The sequence below is a fragment of the Rhipicephalus microplus genome, chromosome 2, assembly GCF_043290135.1.
Source record: "Rhipicephalus microplus isolate Deutch F79 chromosome 2, USDA_Rmic, whole genome shotgun sequence".
NCBI classification, from domain to species: domain Eukaryota; kingdom Metazoa; phylum Arthropoda; class Arachnida; order Ixodida; family Ixodidae; genus Rhipicephalus; species Rhipicephalus microplus.
Genome location: NC_134701.1, coordinates 289,772,122 through 289,787,519, shown reverse-complemented (window position 1 = coordinate 289,787,519; position 15,398 = coordinate 289,772,122). Strand labels below are relative to the sequence as shown.

The 15,398-nt window shown below is 44.2% G+C and overlaps 1 protein-coding gene across 1 annotated transcript in view; it reads right to left on the bottom strand.

The window, feature by feature from the left end:
* LOC142795384 (lysosomal alpha-glucosidase-like) overlaps positions 1-15,398 on the bottom strand; it is a 48,208-nt gene that overhangs the window by 12,249 nt on the left and 20,561 nt on the right. The window contains exons 12-16 of the mRNA XM_075886047.1: positions 14,516-14,632; positions 12,736-12,935; positions 10,090-10,223; positions 5,474-5,625; positions 2,908-3,056 (exon numbers count right to left, since the gene is read on the bottom strand). Of these exons, the coding sequence (XP_075742162.1) occupies positions 2,908-3,056; positions 5,474-5,625; positions 10,090-10,223; positions 12,736-12,935; positions 14,516-14,632 (752 nt within the window). The remainder of the gene's footprint in view (positions 1-2,907; positions 3,057-5,473; positions 5,626-10,089; positions 10,224-12,735; positions 12,936-14,515; positions 14,633-15,398) is intronic.

Below are 15,398 nucleotides of genomic sequence, written 5' to 3'. Positions count from 1 at the left end.
GATTTTGTAGTGAGGAGTGCGAACCCGTGTTGAGTCCTGGTTGGGAAAATTTGGGTGTGGTTCAGGAGGCGTTAATGCCCCTTTTGCATGCTCCTGCTTACGCCCATGTTCAGACGTCACCGCAGTTGTGCTCATTTCAGTAGTGTTGCAATGCTTAGGTTATTTTCCTCTCGTGAGCTACCGTTTCGTGGGATCTACTGCTGGGGGTTCATCATGCTCTGGTTCTGCGTCTACGGCAGTCAGTTCGAGCGATGTTCAGGATTCCGTGGAAGACGTGCCCACGGCGACTGCATCCAGCGTATTTGTCTGCGCTTTTGAGAGCGGTGAAATTACGCTGATGCTGTGGCAGTAGTCGGGTCATAACGGCTGTAGCCCAGCAACTAGGAGGCTCAGTGCTCAGTCGCGGTTCGCATTGTCTATTAAATTAGCGGGTTAAAAGAAGGTACGTTCACATATGTTGCACTGATAACCTCAGCTAACAACACGAGACGCGGCTATTCAAGTGGAAATGGTCGGCTGGGGCTCTGTAAAGTTCGAACCTCTAAGGTTCTTTAACGTGTGCCTAAATCTAAGCACACGGGTCCAACCATTTTCGCCTCCTCCGAAAATTCAGCCGCCGCGGCCGAGATATGATTCCGCGACCTGCGGGCCAGCAGCCGAGTGCCTTAGCCACTAGACCACCGGGGCGGTTACTATTCTGCATCCGAAAATGGCCCAAATAGTTAAGGTGAAGCTGGTAGCGTGACCGGTGACCACATTTCGCCGCTGCAAAGCTCCCGACTACGCTTCTCGGCAGCTGCTTATGTTATGGCGGTTCTCGGTCCTGCGGTTACTGGATGTGATATACGTGCAACGCATATAAATTGCTCAAGTTCTAGCGTTCATACTTGTGCGATTGTCAATTGAAAAGCAATGACTGCGCATATCTGAGGCACCATAACAACACGTCAATATTCTGTATGTGTGCCTTGATACAAGAAAAGGCATACATAAGTAATTATAAGGACCATAGCATATATCACGCTGCGCTGATAATGCAACGCTTGCACGAAAAGGCAAGTGTTTCCAAAGTTTTGTTAAGACGACACGGTGGCGGCACCTACCTGTCGCCTTGCGTTCTACACCTTATCGCCTTAGACGGGCGCGCACGCCGCGCGCTTCGTTTTTCAAGGTAACTGCCAGATAGCGCTTATGTCTTACGTGTGACGTGACTCTATGCGCTCGTTCGCCTCCGCTGCACGCTCGAGGCACTCTAACGCAGCGCCCCCCCCCCCCCCCCCAGACTACCATTCACCGATTTTCTTGCACAGAACACCAAATAAACATTTCGTTCGCTTTCTCCAGACGCAAGACTATCGTCTTTCGACGACATTTGCATTGTAACATGCAGATACGGGGCCATTTCTTTAATTCACTTCTAAAAGTGTAGCTGAATGCTCGTGCTTGCAATCTAGGCTCATCGCTTGCGCATCAACACTGACGTTTCGGAATGCGAGAATCAATGGCAGATGTCGTGACGTCACACCAGATCTGTAGTGACGTGAGTGACCTCCTCCATCTCCAAAACGCTTGTTGTGAACAAGGGAACTCGCATGCCTGCTATTACGAGTGTGCTGGCGTCCCTTGCAGACACACTGTGTGCGTCCGTCAAGGACACTGGGTGCCTTCGTTCGAAGAGACACTCTACACGTCCTTCATGCACAGCGGAAACGTCCGTCAGAGATGCTGCGCGCGTTCAACAGCGGGGCTGCCCCCTCCTCTTTTAGCGTAACCGCGCCTATAACAGGCCAGCGCATCTAGCGTCAGGCGCCTTCCTCGTCCACGTTCTGTACTTACATTGTAAATATAAACGCTTTGTTTCCTTCTTGCAGCATTCTGCCTTGCCACTGCCTAGATGCACGAATCATGGTGTACAAATCATGGTGTACGAATCATGGTGCGAATCACGAATCATGGTGCACGAATCATGGTGCGTGCATCAAGCTTCCTGGAGCTGAAGGAAACGCTTACAGTAAAGAACACGCATGCAACAAATTTGGTGGCACCACCCCTTTTGATTAAAAAAACATTTTTCTCCCTTAAAACTAAATCTGCTCTTTTGAAACTTTCTGCATGTATTGCTGACACACTATACTATAGAACAATATAAAAGCTGTATTTTTACTTGTACTGCTACATTGCAATAATTAAGCCGCAATATGAGTCAAAATGCTGTTTTTTCCAACTTTCCCACAATGTTTGGCAGTAATTTAGATTCATTTGCCCACGAAGCATTTTAATCATTTATTATGGGAACGAATAAAACTGGAAACGTAAATACAATACTGGCTCAAATGTTCGTGCTTTAAAAAACATTAAACATGCACCATATTGCACTTTTTTTGCCGATGCGAAAAATAAAGAAAATCAAAACACAAATGCATGAAAGAGTAGTGCCTTGACATTAATGCGAAAATTGTTTCGTAATAATTACTCAAAGCACTGATATTATATAAATATTTGACGTGACGTGGTTTCGCTTGGGTGCCCGAAATCGTAAGCACCCTCTAGGCAATGCAAAGCTTTTCCAATTTTAGTCCAGATTTTACTTATTCTCGAAATCAGCATCCATGCTTTTTTCGAAAGCTGATGAAATCCCAGTGACACATAGATGGAATATGAAAAAGGCGTCCTTTCAAATGCCAACTATACATAACATATCACAACCCGCCCCCTTAACGGCCCCTCTCATCATCATCGCTGTGCCGGCCCTCACGTGTCTAAATTTCGGAACTATGACAGCCAGCTGAGGGGACATTGAGGCTCCTGGTCTAATCCATTCATCGTCTTTATTGCTGAAAGAATATTGTACCAAAACTTACAGATACACAAGAAATAAACGCAAAAGGCATGCACAAAGACACTCACTCAAAGAATAGGGGCCGGGCGACCGTCTCTCCATAGACGTGGCTCCTGTAGAACAGCGTGTATAAGTAAGGAATCAACTTATAACGAATATCCAAGTTCGCTGATGCACTTCGTACCACAAGTTCACCGAGGCTGACAGGATCTTGGTCCTGCGAAGAAAGACATTTCGCTCATAATCAGCGCCAGAGTGAAGCCATTGCATAAGACAGGACCCAAGCATATGATTAGTAACTACCGTCCAATTTCTTTAACATCAACTTGCTGCAAATTACTAGAACACATTATACACAATCACATATCTGAATTTCTGGAAACACATAGTGTACTAACCAACTGTCAACATGGGTTCCGGAAGGGATACTCTACCTACACCCAGCTGGTACAGACAGTGCATGACTTTGCTATCTCTATAAATAACCGCAATCAAACCGACGCCATTTTCATGGATTTCTCCAAAGCCTTTGATAAAGTTTCACACCAAAAATTACTTTTCAAACTAGACAAAATTTTCGGGAACAACCAATTACTTAAATGGATCTTGGCATACCTATCAGACCGGGAACAGTTTGTTCATTTTAAAAACAGCAGCTCCTGTAGGCTAACGGTTAGCTCTGGCGTTCCCCAGGGTTCGGTGCTTGGTCCCATCCTCTTTCTGGTATATATTAATGATATAGTTGACAATATTCCGGTGTAAATGAAACTTTTTGCAGATGATTGCGTAATTTACTCTCAAGTAAGCAGCATGTCAGATCAATTTCTTCTAAACGATGCAATTCAAAAAGTTATGACGTGGTGTGACCAACGGCAGATGGCTGTAAACTTCGATAAAACTGTAGTCATGAGAATTACCCAGAAAAAGAATCCTTTTGTCTTTAATTACTCTGTGAACGCAATCACTCTGAGAGAAGTAACTCAATATAAGTACCTCGGTTTATGGATAACTACTAATCTTAATTGGAATAAGCACATTGATTTTGTGATTGCTGCCGCGAATAGAAAGCTTTTCTTTCTTAGACGAGCGCTGAAACTTTCCACTCCTAATGTTAATTTACTTGCGTACAAATCAGTAGTTCGACCAGCATTAGAATATTGCGACGTTATCTGGGATCCATACACAAAGACAAACATCAGCAGGCTGGAAAACGTACAAAAGAAAGCTGTGCGCTACATATTTAACAAATTTGGGCGCACTTCAGTTACCGAACTTCTACGACGAGTCGACTTACCGTTGTTACCACACAAGAATCTTTTATCGCGACTGAAGTGTTTCTATCAAATAATCAAGGGGCATTATAAAATAGATTTTTCAGATGTGATTTCATTTTCAGCTGGGTACGCGACCAGACAAAGACACCAACTAACAGTCACCCCCCATCACACACGTACTAACTGTTATAAGTATTCCTTCTTTCCCAGAACTATTTCCGATTGGAATAAACTTCAGAATTCACAAGTTCTACAGCCTTCTGTAAGTTTGTTTGAGTCCCACCTTTATTAGCATTGTATACCAATCCTCTGTTTTTGTAACAACTTTTTGTACCCGAGAAGAAGAGCCTTTTCATCTGTGTTGAATTGTACAGTTGTTGTAAACCATGTATCCTTTTTATGCACTGTAACCCACCTACTAAAATCCCTATCAGGGATTGCAGTATTTATAAATAAATAAATAAAAAATAAAACATATGCACCCGCGCAAGCTTCAACGATACAGAGATAACAGAGAGCGTTTTAGGAAACTTTGTCAGTTAAAGATCTTGAAAGGTTGTTGGCGATGGCGAAATGCATGCCGTTAGCGTTTTATTTTAGCAGTGAAACTGATAAGTACGGCATAAAAATACGCCATTTCTTGCTAAAGGGAACCATGTGTAGATGCGAAGCAGTGGGCGCTAACTCTTACACTGGCGGCGACGGTGACGCTGGCACTCATCGCAGCGTTGCACAGGAGGGAAACCCGGGGAGGTGCAAATCACGCAGTGATGGGCTGGTGTTGCCTACTGCAACATGCTAATTACTGCCAATGGGCAGTGTTGCGATCTTAAACATCTCCGCGCCCACAAAATCTCTACATGCGTTAAGAAGGAGAAGTTTCAAGCATTGACAGGGCTGTGGTGCAGAACACCCGCTTGACAAGCAGAATCTTGGCTTGAATTCTCATTCCAACCGTGGATTGATATTTTATTTTTTATATTTGCATATTTCAATCTTTTGCTCATGGACAAAGCTGATTTTTCATCACAGCCAACAACGCCCATGCCAACGCTGATCTCGGAATTTTCGCAAAACGAGCTCTTTGAAGTTGTAGCGTTAAACTGCGTGTGCATGACTCAAAAAACAAACTGCCAGCAGGAATCGCAGGAGGCCACAGATGTGCATGTCAAATGTTACGTCTGTAGTTCATGTAAATGACGTCTGCTTTGTCATCATCGTTTGTGTATGTTCAAGAAGAAAATGTTCTGTTGAGTGTTATTGATGTTCGTGACAATAAATATTTCTGAACACGTAGTAATATAACAGCGAAATATAAACCCCATGACACATCTAGCGTCGTGCAAATGCCGAAACTTACAATGCCGTCGTCGGTGTTGTGGTTTCTTGAAAATGGATAAAATGCTCCAAGCGCGTGCCAGCGTGCACACAGCTCGACAGTTGTGTTCTGGTTGAAGCCGCATATGTCTGCACCCATCAGCGGCATTCCGTACATGCCAAAGCTGAGGATATCTGAAAAAAAAAAAAACGAGGAGTACACGAGTGTAGTAGCTGATATTTCCTCACGCGAACATTTGGACGACGATTACGGAAAAATTTGTTTGTATTCAAGTACTGGGGGCAACGGAGGAGGGTACAAGATCCTAAATCCCCTCCCCTCTTATCACTAATAAGTTGGGTGGGGGGAGGGGGGCCGTTAAGCTTTTTTCATAACATTCCTACTTCGGACCTGTCGTGTCATTGATTAAAAGCGGTGTTATTTCCGCGCAGGTTGCTAAAAATAATGGCAGTTGGAGTTTCCTGGTACTGTAAGCCATGGTTTACTCCCCATAGTTACTAGAGGAAAGCCAGAGATCAGAGTTAGGCCACAAGGAGAAGCATTTAACAGCTTCATTTCAATTTTTTCACCCTCTGGTTGAAGCATTAGCTTGGACTCTTAACGGCGAATTGGTAGGAGTGGGAGGCTGCGACGACACTGTGTCCCCCCCCCCCCCCTTGTGCCTAAGTGAGAACACTGCACACACACGAGTGGGACTAAGTGCGTAAGTTTTAGTCTATACACCTATTTGTATTTGTAAACGGGTCAAATTAATTGTATAGCTTTGTGACTGTCTTCACTTTTTTTTTCACAATGGCGGCAATTATTCAACAGGAGCACAGGGGTCCCACACAGGAACCAACATATCTTTAAATATATAAACAAATACGCTTCTCGCTTGTATACTATCGTACTTATAGCATTCAGGAAAGTTAAGGAACTAATAGTAATGTTGTATTCATAACATCCAGAAAATGTTTGCTAGAGAATCTGAGTGAATTTAATCTAATAGAGTCATATCTTCACTTTACGAATGCCAAAGATGACCAATCGTTCAGCGCATACCAGCGCTCGTGCAGACTGACATACGTGAACATGCACACGCCTATACACTATATAGTACACTTCCATGCACATGTCCTGTGAGAATTGTTGAGTAGTGCTGAAGTCGTTCACCGTGGTATATTTGTAGTGATTGATGTAGGGGTTTTAATGTGCTAGAGCTGCGATAAGATTACGAAGCTAGGACCAGTGCAAGGGCTCCGGATAATAACGCCTTCCTGGGCTTTTTGAACGTGCACACAGTAAACGGGCCTGTAGTATTTCCTGTCCTTCGAACTGTGACACCCGCGTACGGAATCAAAACCGCACCTTTCGGATCAGCAGCCTAAAATAGTAACCATTGAGCTACAGTGCTTTTTTTCTGTTCGTCATTCATAAGAACGAAGAGGAACTGGTGGTTTATGTTTTTGCCTTTTCAGGCAGCATAGTATACGTATCCTTGCAAGTACAGTCGTTCGTTCTCCATCCGAGTTTCACTTCGCTTCGTAATGAACCTCTCAACATGTTTGAAAATTGGGGCTGACGAGCGCGATGCATACCATGGGTGTTCATGGTCACGTCTGCTATGAAACTTGCAACGCTACGCGCCGCGGAAACGGGTCAAATTTCAAGCTAAACGCTTCTTGTACACTTCTTACGGGCTCACGTCCAGAAAATAGACAGTTTTAGTTGGACATCCGCAGCAGCTCTGCGGATGCAGGCTGCTATAGTATGGCTGCTAGCCATTCGTTCGCGGAGTGACTGAATCTTTCTAGTGAGGGAATGATGTACCCGATGTATAACCCTACGTATTTGGCAGTGCTCTGACCTCGCAAACAGTATAACATGTGACACTGCAATAATAATTTGACATGACTTGTAGTTGTGATCTGTTGCTTGAATAGACGATGAAAACTTAAGAACATTAACAATACACAGAAACGAAATCTGTGCGTGTTTTATTTCTAGATGTTTACTGCGAATCGCAGCAATATGCGAGACTCCTCCGCTTCACATACGTCCATATTCTGGCGCATCGTGCAGAAGCCAATAAATCTAATTTTCTACCGCGTTCCAGAGATCATTTGGCTCATCATTTATCCACCGCATCTAACTAAACGTTCATGCGGCACACCGTCAGTCTAATGTCCATGGAAATGTCACAGGTTTCATGCTCAGTTAGGTTGAAAGCCAAGTGAATGTAGAGGGCGCCTTCAGCATAGCTTGCACAAGGGACCTTAAAGGGACATTAAGTACAATTTCACGGTTCAGAAAACACCGCTCTTACTGCGGCACGACGTTTTCTAAGCGGGAAAACACGCGAAAAGAAAATGCAGATGGAGTCGCCATTTCAGATTCCTGCACCAAACACTGTGACGTAGAAAATTGTGTAGGCGTCCACTTACGTAGCTTCTTACGTAGCTTTTAATCAATAAAAATTGATTGATTGATTGATTGATTGACTGATAAGTGGGGTTTAACATCCCAAAACCACCATATGATTATGAGAGACGCCGTAGTGGAGGGCTCCGAAAATTTTGACCACCTGGGGTTCCTTAAAGTGCACCCAAATCTGAGCACACGGGCCTACAACATTTCCGCCTCCATCGGAAATCAGCCGCCGCCGCCGGGATTCGATTCTGTGACCTGCGGGTCAGCAGCCGAGTACCTTAGCCACTAGACCACCACGGCGGGGCTCAATAAAAATAAAGTACATTGTCATTTATGAATGCCAGTGATCTAGCATACGAAGTTTCAAAATATTTCAGCGAGCTACTATCACGGAAATGCGCAAAACACATTTTGAAATTTGTTACGTCATGCGCATAGATTGCGGAGCGAAATTTAAAAATGAAACTTCAACCTTGATTTTGTTCACTAATAACGAACCTGTCACAGTGAAACATATGGCACTAGAATCCTCAGATTGCAGTTTGTGAATCTAAACCAAGCCATTGTTTCTCTTTAGTGTCCCTTTAAGTCGGCACAGACGAAGCGCTGAGAATGCCGCCACAACAACGCTTGCGTCTCGGGCGTTCGGGCACGTCATGCGCTCGTGACATAGTGCATCTGACGTGCTCATGCGTATGCATCATGTGATCCCCTCGCTCGCGTGCCGAAGAAGGCAGCGAATAGGAACGGCTACACAAGGTGAGAGGCAAGGGTTTCAAGCTCGCCTCCTCGCATGCCACCTCAAAACATTGGTTTTCTCAGCTTCTAAAAGATCAATTAGTATAAAAATTCTTCCGGCTTGATACTCTTTATTGGGCACGTAGCAACTTCCAGTTATGTCACCTAAACATCAAATGCTTGGGAAAGGCTAGTAATAGACCCGATGAACGCGTGACCGTTTTGTTATTAAGGTGAAAGCCCTAACTGCCTCATCAAATTCAAAATTCGACCGTCAGCGCCCCGCATCGTCAGGGACAAGGTATGCAAATAATCCCCATCACATGACGATGTCGCCGTATCACGTCACAGATCCCCCAAATTCGTGACGTCATGAGAAGTTGCGCAAGATGATGACGTCATCATATTGCATTGTACTTGGTTAAAGACAGTCCGATTACGGAGGCAGTGCAATATCAGGCTGCCTTCGGTCTCGGAGGCAGTACAATATCAAATTAGGCTCAGAAGGCGTCCGAATAGGGGCGGGGAGCATCAATACACTGACTGAGAAGAAGACAACTTTCGCCCTCGAGTCATTCAGTGAACGCATAGGGGCCCTGGGAGTTTTCGAACTTCTGTTTCTAACTTCGCACCGACGATAAAGCAACTTTGTATGGTAGTAAATGCGTGCTGCTGTGACTTAGCTGACCATTGTGTAAAAAAGTGGCAACTGCTTTTTGGTTAGCTCTTCCAAGCATTAATTCGAGTGATCAAGGTTCCGAGTTTGTGAGCATGGTTGTTGGCAGGGTGGTGCGAAAGGAGCACTTGCCCCACACCCAAGCAACACCAGCGCTCCACCTGCCCCACCGCGATTCAACACGGACTTATGCCCCGCAGACGAAACCCTGCAGGCGCCCTCGTTTGTGAAACATATGATTGACACTTGTTGCACAAGGCATTGCTCAAAAAAGTTTTCGTGCTTCTGGAAGAATACACATTGATTTCGGTCCTCGGGCATTCCCAATCTGCGTTCATGGTAGAAAACAGAGCAATACAACAGAGACAAGAAAGACCAAATAGGCCAGTGCTGTAGCCAGAAGATGGTACCCCCCCCCCCCCCCCAACACAAGCACTATTTTATTATTTTGCCGTGACATAGAAAGCACAATATGGTGCTAGAGTACATATACATGCCTAGTTTCCACTTGTGGGGTCTCTAACCTGCGAGAGCGCCAGGCTCTTGGAGAAAACGAGCACAGAATACGTGGTTGGTACAAACAAAAAAACAACACATGCAAGGCGGCGTCGCCAACGCTTGACTTACCACAAGGGCCCCCGACGCGCAGCCCGAGGTGCCACACACCGGGGACCCACGCTAGAGACAACCGTTCGCGGCAATCGCCACGCGCAGAAGAGACCAGCTTATTTCTCGCTGCCTGTGTGTTGTTGCAATCGTCGCTCAATCTAGATGACCGAGAAACTGCTGAATTCGAACGCTCAATACTCACTAGGAATGCTGAGTTTCATATCCTCCCACGATGAGCTGATATCCCCGGACCAGTGGCCCGACCACTTCGATTGTCCCGGAGATGTCGCCCGAGAGATGATGAAAGGTCTCTTCCGGCGGATCTGAACGAGAGCCCTAATGATGAATGAAGTAAAAAACATATTGCAGCATGATGCATATCAGTATTCAGGCCGTATTAATGAAACCCTATGCACATCTGGCATGCGTGTAAGTTAGATGGACATTTTGAGCTATCTCAATAGTTCCAGCATTGCTGTTCACCGCTTTAGTAAACCTGTATGATAGTGGTTAGAAGACGCTTGAGCTTCGCCTTCAAGAGTAGATCGGTCTGGGTGCGCATCACTTTCTCATTTGCTATACTCTTTTTGGTGGAAACCGTAATCATGCCACAAGGAACGTCTGTGCGCGTAACATTGGCTGTTGCAATCTATCGTAAAATTCACATTGCAAGCGCAGCGTTATCGAGTGCCCAGTATGCCACAATTCTATTTTTTATGAATTGGCAAAGTACCCACTATGTGTTTGTGACGCAACACACGCACATCTGCAGTTGCACATTTTGTTGATATTTCTGATGATTATTTGCTCCCGAGTACTTTTAAGCTCCAAACCAGGCACTTGTTGCTTGATTTTCATCTTTTGTCGCCTGGTGAGATTATACGCTTCTGTCGCGCAACATTATGTGAATTAAGGAGAATTCTCGAGCTACGTGATATTCATATCGGTTGTTTTATTGTTCGAATAAGTTACAAATATAAAAGTACAGGCGTGGATGTGTGATAGAGCTCCGAGCTACGTCTTCTTTAGCGCTAATTTTAGAGGCAAGAGATGAAAAAAATCCAACACACATACACGTTTTTCTTTTCATGTGTTTGAAGTTTGTGCTGAAGATGTCTTCGAAGTTTGCACTTAAGAAGTGTCAACTGACCTGCAAATGTTTTCATACCACAACTACGCCCTCCCTCCCACCAACGCACTCGTTTGGCTCAGTATGTTCACATCGAGTTAAGGGGAAACGCACACTTTCCGTCGCTTCATCCAGACACGTTAGTATTGCAAACACTGCAAACATGAATAAAGGATGGAGGCATAAGAAGGTAGTGATTTATGACACCCTCGGCAGAAAAGAAACCATAGCTGAATGTCGACAATATTTAAAAACAGAAAAATCCCACACCTACTTCTTTTAAAGTTTTTTTTTATTGTGCTTCAGTCCGTGCAAATTGCCTGCTATTCGACCAGGTATGAATGCATTTAGTCCTCTCTTTCCGAAGTGTATTTTTTGCACTTAAATAAATATCCTAACTAAAAATCTCACGCAAAAACCTTCCGTTCGCTATTTGAAGCCCAAGCTTGTATTCTTAGGAAAAAACCTTTTGGAGCTTTGTTAGTGACGAGAGTTTCATTGATCGAAACTAAATTTGTTTTGGTTTGTACGTTGTTTCCCTTGCATACATTCGTGTTACGTAACAGACAGATAACGGAGGAATGCGCAGTTTTCCCATTCAGTGGCATAGAAATACAGTATATAGATTCTCGTTAACTGAAGCTCGAAGGGACCTCTGAATTTTGTTTGAATTATCAAGACGTTTGAACTATCAGAACTTCTCAGATAGATGTCTCTGGGTGAGGTGACATACACATTATGATTAGGCATTGATTTCATCACATTTAAAGATTTTAAGTGTTTTTAAACCCTAACTACACGCAGTGAACAGAAAGCAGACGAGTAGGGTCCACAAGTTTATTGGCCATTTACTGCTGATCAGACCTTTTAAAGAAATCATAAATTGCCAACTAGAGTTTTGTTATAAGTACGTGCTTTCAGCACAAAGCTCTCTACACTAGTTAAGAAGCATCATGGTTTACCATGCGTGTGTTTGTTTCAAACATTTGTTTACTAGCAAATCCTTTTTCCTCGGAGTCCCGAGGTGACTATTTTCATTTTTATACTGTTAGGATTATATAAGGATGCAAATTTTTAAATAGTAGCCGGAAAGCAGCAGATAATTTCTGGTATGGAACTGCAAAAAGTATAAAATAACCGAATGATAGAGTTTGAATTAGGAGGCTTTAAATACATTGAACGAGTTGAGGGCCAGCCAAAACATTGAATTTTGATTGAATTAACCGAAAGTGTGAATTATCAAAGTTTTAATTATCGCGAGTCTACTGTATTTACGCATGTAATGTACCTGAATAAATATTTTCATCAAGATGATATATTGTAGTGAATTCAGCGACTAAGCGCATCGTAATGAAATGCGACATTTTCGCTCTGTGACAACCGGGGAAGCCGTTCACGTCTTACAATTTGAATGTGTTAATCGGCCAGCCGTTAAAACTAGCAAAAACATTTGCTTGGAGCGATGACAGGGAAATGTGGGATGGGCTGTACTGATTAACGTGGAGTCATTGCAGAAGCCCGTAACATCGCATGGAGAAAGAGAAGATAAGGAAGGGACAGTTGTTGTGGGAGACTTTTGTGGACGTAATGGAACCGCTATAGAGCAAGCCGGCTAGGTAACAATACTACACCAATGCATTCTGAAGAGGACGCCATTACGGTGAAGCTTTGATGTAACACAACCCTTGTCTGTTGTGTAACTGCTCGCTAGTAACGTACTTGTACGTCGCCCTTGCTTCCATTTGAGAGTATATGTTGTGGACGTTGTAGTGGGACGAGATGTAGTGACGGTCGCTCATACAAAGTGTCTTGGCGCACAGCTTTTCTCCGCTTGGCACGTACGGGGGTTGATCTTCCTTCTGGTTCGGAGGGCAGCCGTCCTTGTGACCATCGTAGAAGTTGGATGGTTCATTCATGTCCTGCGCAACGAGAAAAGAACCATCATTGCTTTCCGCAATTTGACATCAAGCTTAGTTCACTGCCAAGTTGTCGGAATCAACGTTCGTCAAAATAACCTGACAAACAGATCTAGATCCGTCAGTTTCATCACAGATTCAAGGGCGTAATATTCTAAAGTAACGAACGGGCCTCTAAAACGTGATTCGACCGACTGTGTCATTTCAGTCCATCCAAGCGATTGTACCAGAAAAGAAGAACGGCATATCTTCAGCTTTCTGATCTGTCTCATCTTCAATTGTGGCCGTACGTCATTCGCACATCTGATGTTTCAACGTACTGTTAGAGATTACATCCATGGCAGCTTACACTACCTGAAAAGAAATTGACCGTAGATGACATAAAAAAAAGAGATTTTCTTTCTTCACAAGAATCATAGAGGCTAGCTTGCTGAGCAATTGGTGATTTACCAGATATACTGCGGTATCCAGGATACATACTTGTCTGTACTGTAGGCTCCAGGGTTCAAACCTCTTCATATCTGCAGATCTTATTATACAGCACCTAAATATGCGATAACCATTCAGTGATCTTGCCTGACATCCTCATCAGCAGCTGAACTGTTCGCCGTTCTATGCGCGAAAAAATGTGCAAATTCTTTAAGAGATGCACGATAATTGGTAATTTCCAGTGATTCACATCCACTACTACTACTACTACTACTACTACTACTACTACTACTACTACTACTATTAATAATAATAATAATAATATTAATAATAATATTATTATTATTATGTGACGTTTTACGTCCCAAAACCACGAGACGCCATAGGGAAGGGATCCGAAAATTTTGACCATCAGGTGCTGTTCGAGCTGTCCAGACGTCACACAACGCACGGGCCTTTAACATTTCGCCTTTATCGAAGTGCAACGACGACCACGACCTGGATTGAACCCACGACGTTCGGGACAGCAGCCGACCAATGAGGCTGCTGTTCCACTAAGGCGGATCTTTCCTGTTCACTATAGAGATGTTATTAGGCCCGTTATTACTTGCCATTTTGAGACATACCAGCGCGCGGCTTGCGCCAGACAAAACGTCCTGGCGGCGAAACCACAGTGGCCATGTTCCCAGGGCTCGATCCACATGCGGCCAGCACTCGCGCAAGCGCGGGGAACGAGGCGTCAACGGGAAAGGCGCGCTCAATTCCCCCCCCCCCCCCCGCCCCCGAAAAAAAAATATCTGTAAGTAGAAGTTGTGTGCCCGAGCAAGCAACCACTGTCTGAGAAATTCTTTCATCGTAAGCTGCCATCTTGCGCGTCCTGAGATTTATTTAATTTGTTATATATGCCGCGGTAAACCCATTATTTATGCTGTATGCTCGGTCTCTCGAACAGCTAAGGTGTAACCAGTGCCCTATTTGTAAGCCAACATCTTCTTATCCCAATAAATAATAACTTTTTTTGGATACGACAGAACTGCTAACAGTTAACAGCCGAGTCGGCTTTGATAGGATTGACAGTTAGGTTTACTTACAACAGGTAAAAAAAAGCATAACTCTACCTAATCTTTTAAGTGGTAGAAAGAACTTGTACTCACAATCCAAGCTCCATCAAAAGGGACTTCATTGTGAAACCTTGCCAACTGCGTCATCCAGTAAATCGTCGCATTGGGGTGGCTGAAGTCGGGGAACACGCTGCTTTTGTCATTCCAAACCTGTTGAGTGTGGAATGAGAAGTGTTCATTTAAAATGGCTAATATTATTGCCTGCGCATTTATCAGCTGTCTTAATACTGCCCCACTGATGCAGTTTGTGCAGTTGCAAGTTTTCTTGTAAATTCCTAGAAGTTGTTGAATGCGCCGCGCGTTCCATAATTATTTTTAGATACGATGCAGCTTTAGGCCGAGCTCAATCCGGTGTGTGACGTGACTACCCTTACTGCGCATGCGCATCCACCCCTCTCTCTCTCCTCTCCTACTCTCCCCTTCTCTCGTCTCGCAACGCCGACGTAGGGAACGTCTGCTAACCCATAGAGTTTCTTAATTTATACTATAGAGGGAACTCTGGCGTTAGTGTCCATGGGAGCTGCAACGCATGGCACTTCAGCGAGCATGGGAATGATGGGTAGTGCACACATTTGTGTAATATTCGTACTTCTGGCCTGCTTTTGGTTCCGTGTGTGTTCGTGTGGCTTGGAGCTGTTTTATTACGAAACGAATATTAGCAAATGTTCAGCGGTTGCGCTTCACCGTCCTATTCTTTTAGACTTACCTTTCCAGATCGGGTCATGAAGTTCAAAAGGGTTCAATCTTTCTTTTAAAAGAAAATTGAAACACAGCAATAAACGAAGCCGCAAGTACGATTCGCCACCCACAAGTATGAAGACTAGGCGGATGTGTGTACTACCCATCATACCCATGGTCACTGAACGATCGCAGCGCCAGTGTCCCCTCTATTTTTTTAGGGAGCTCTATGTGCTAA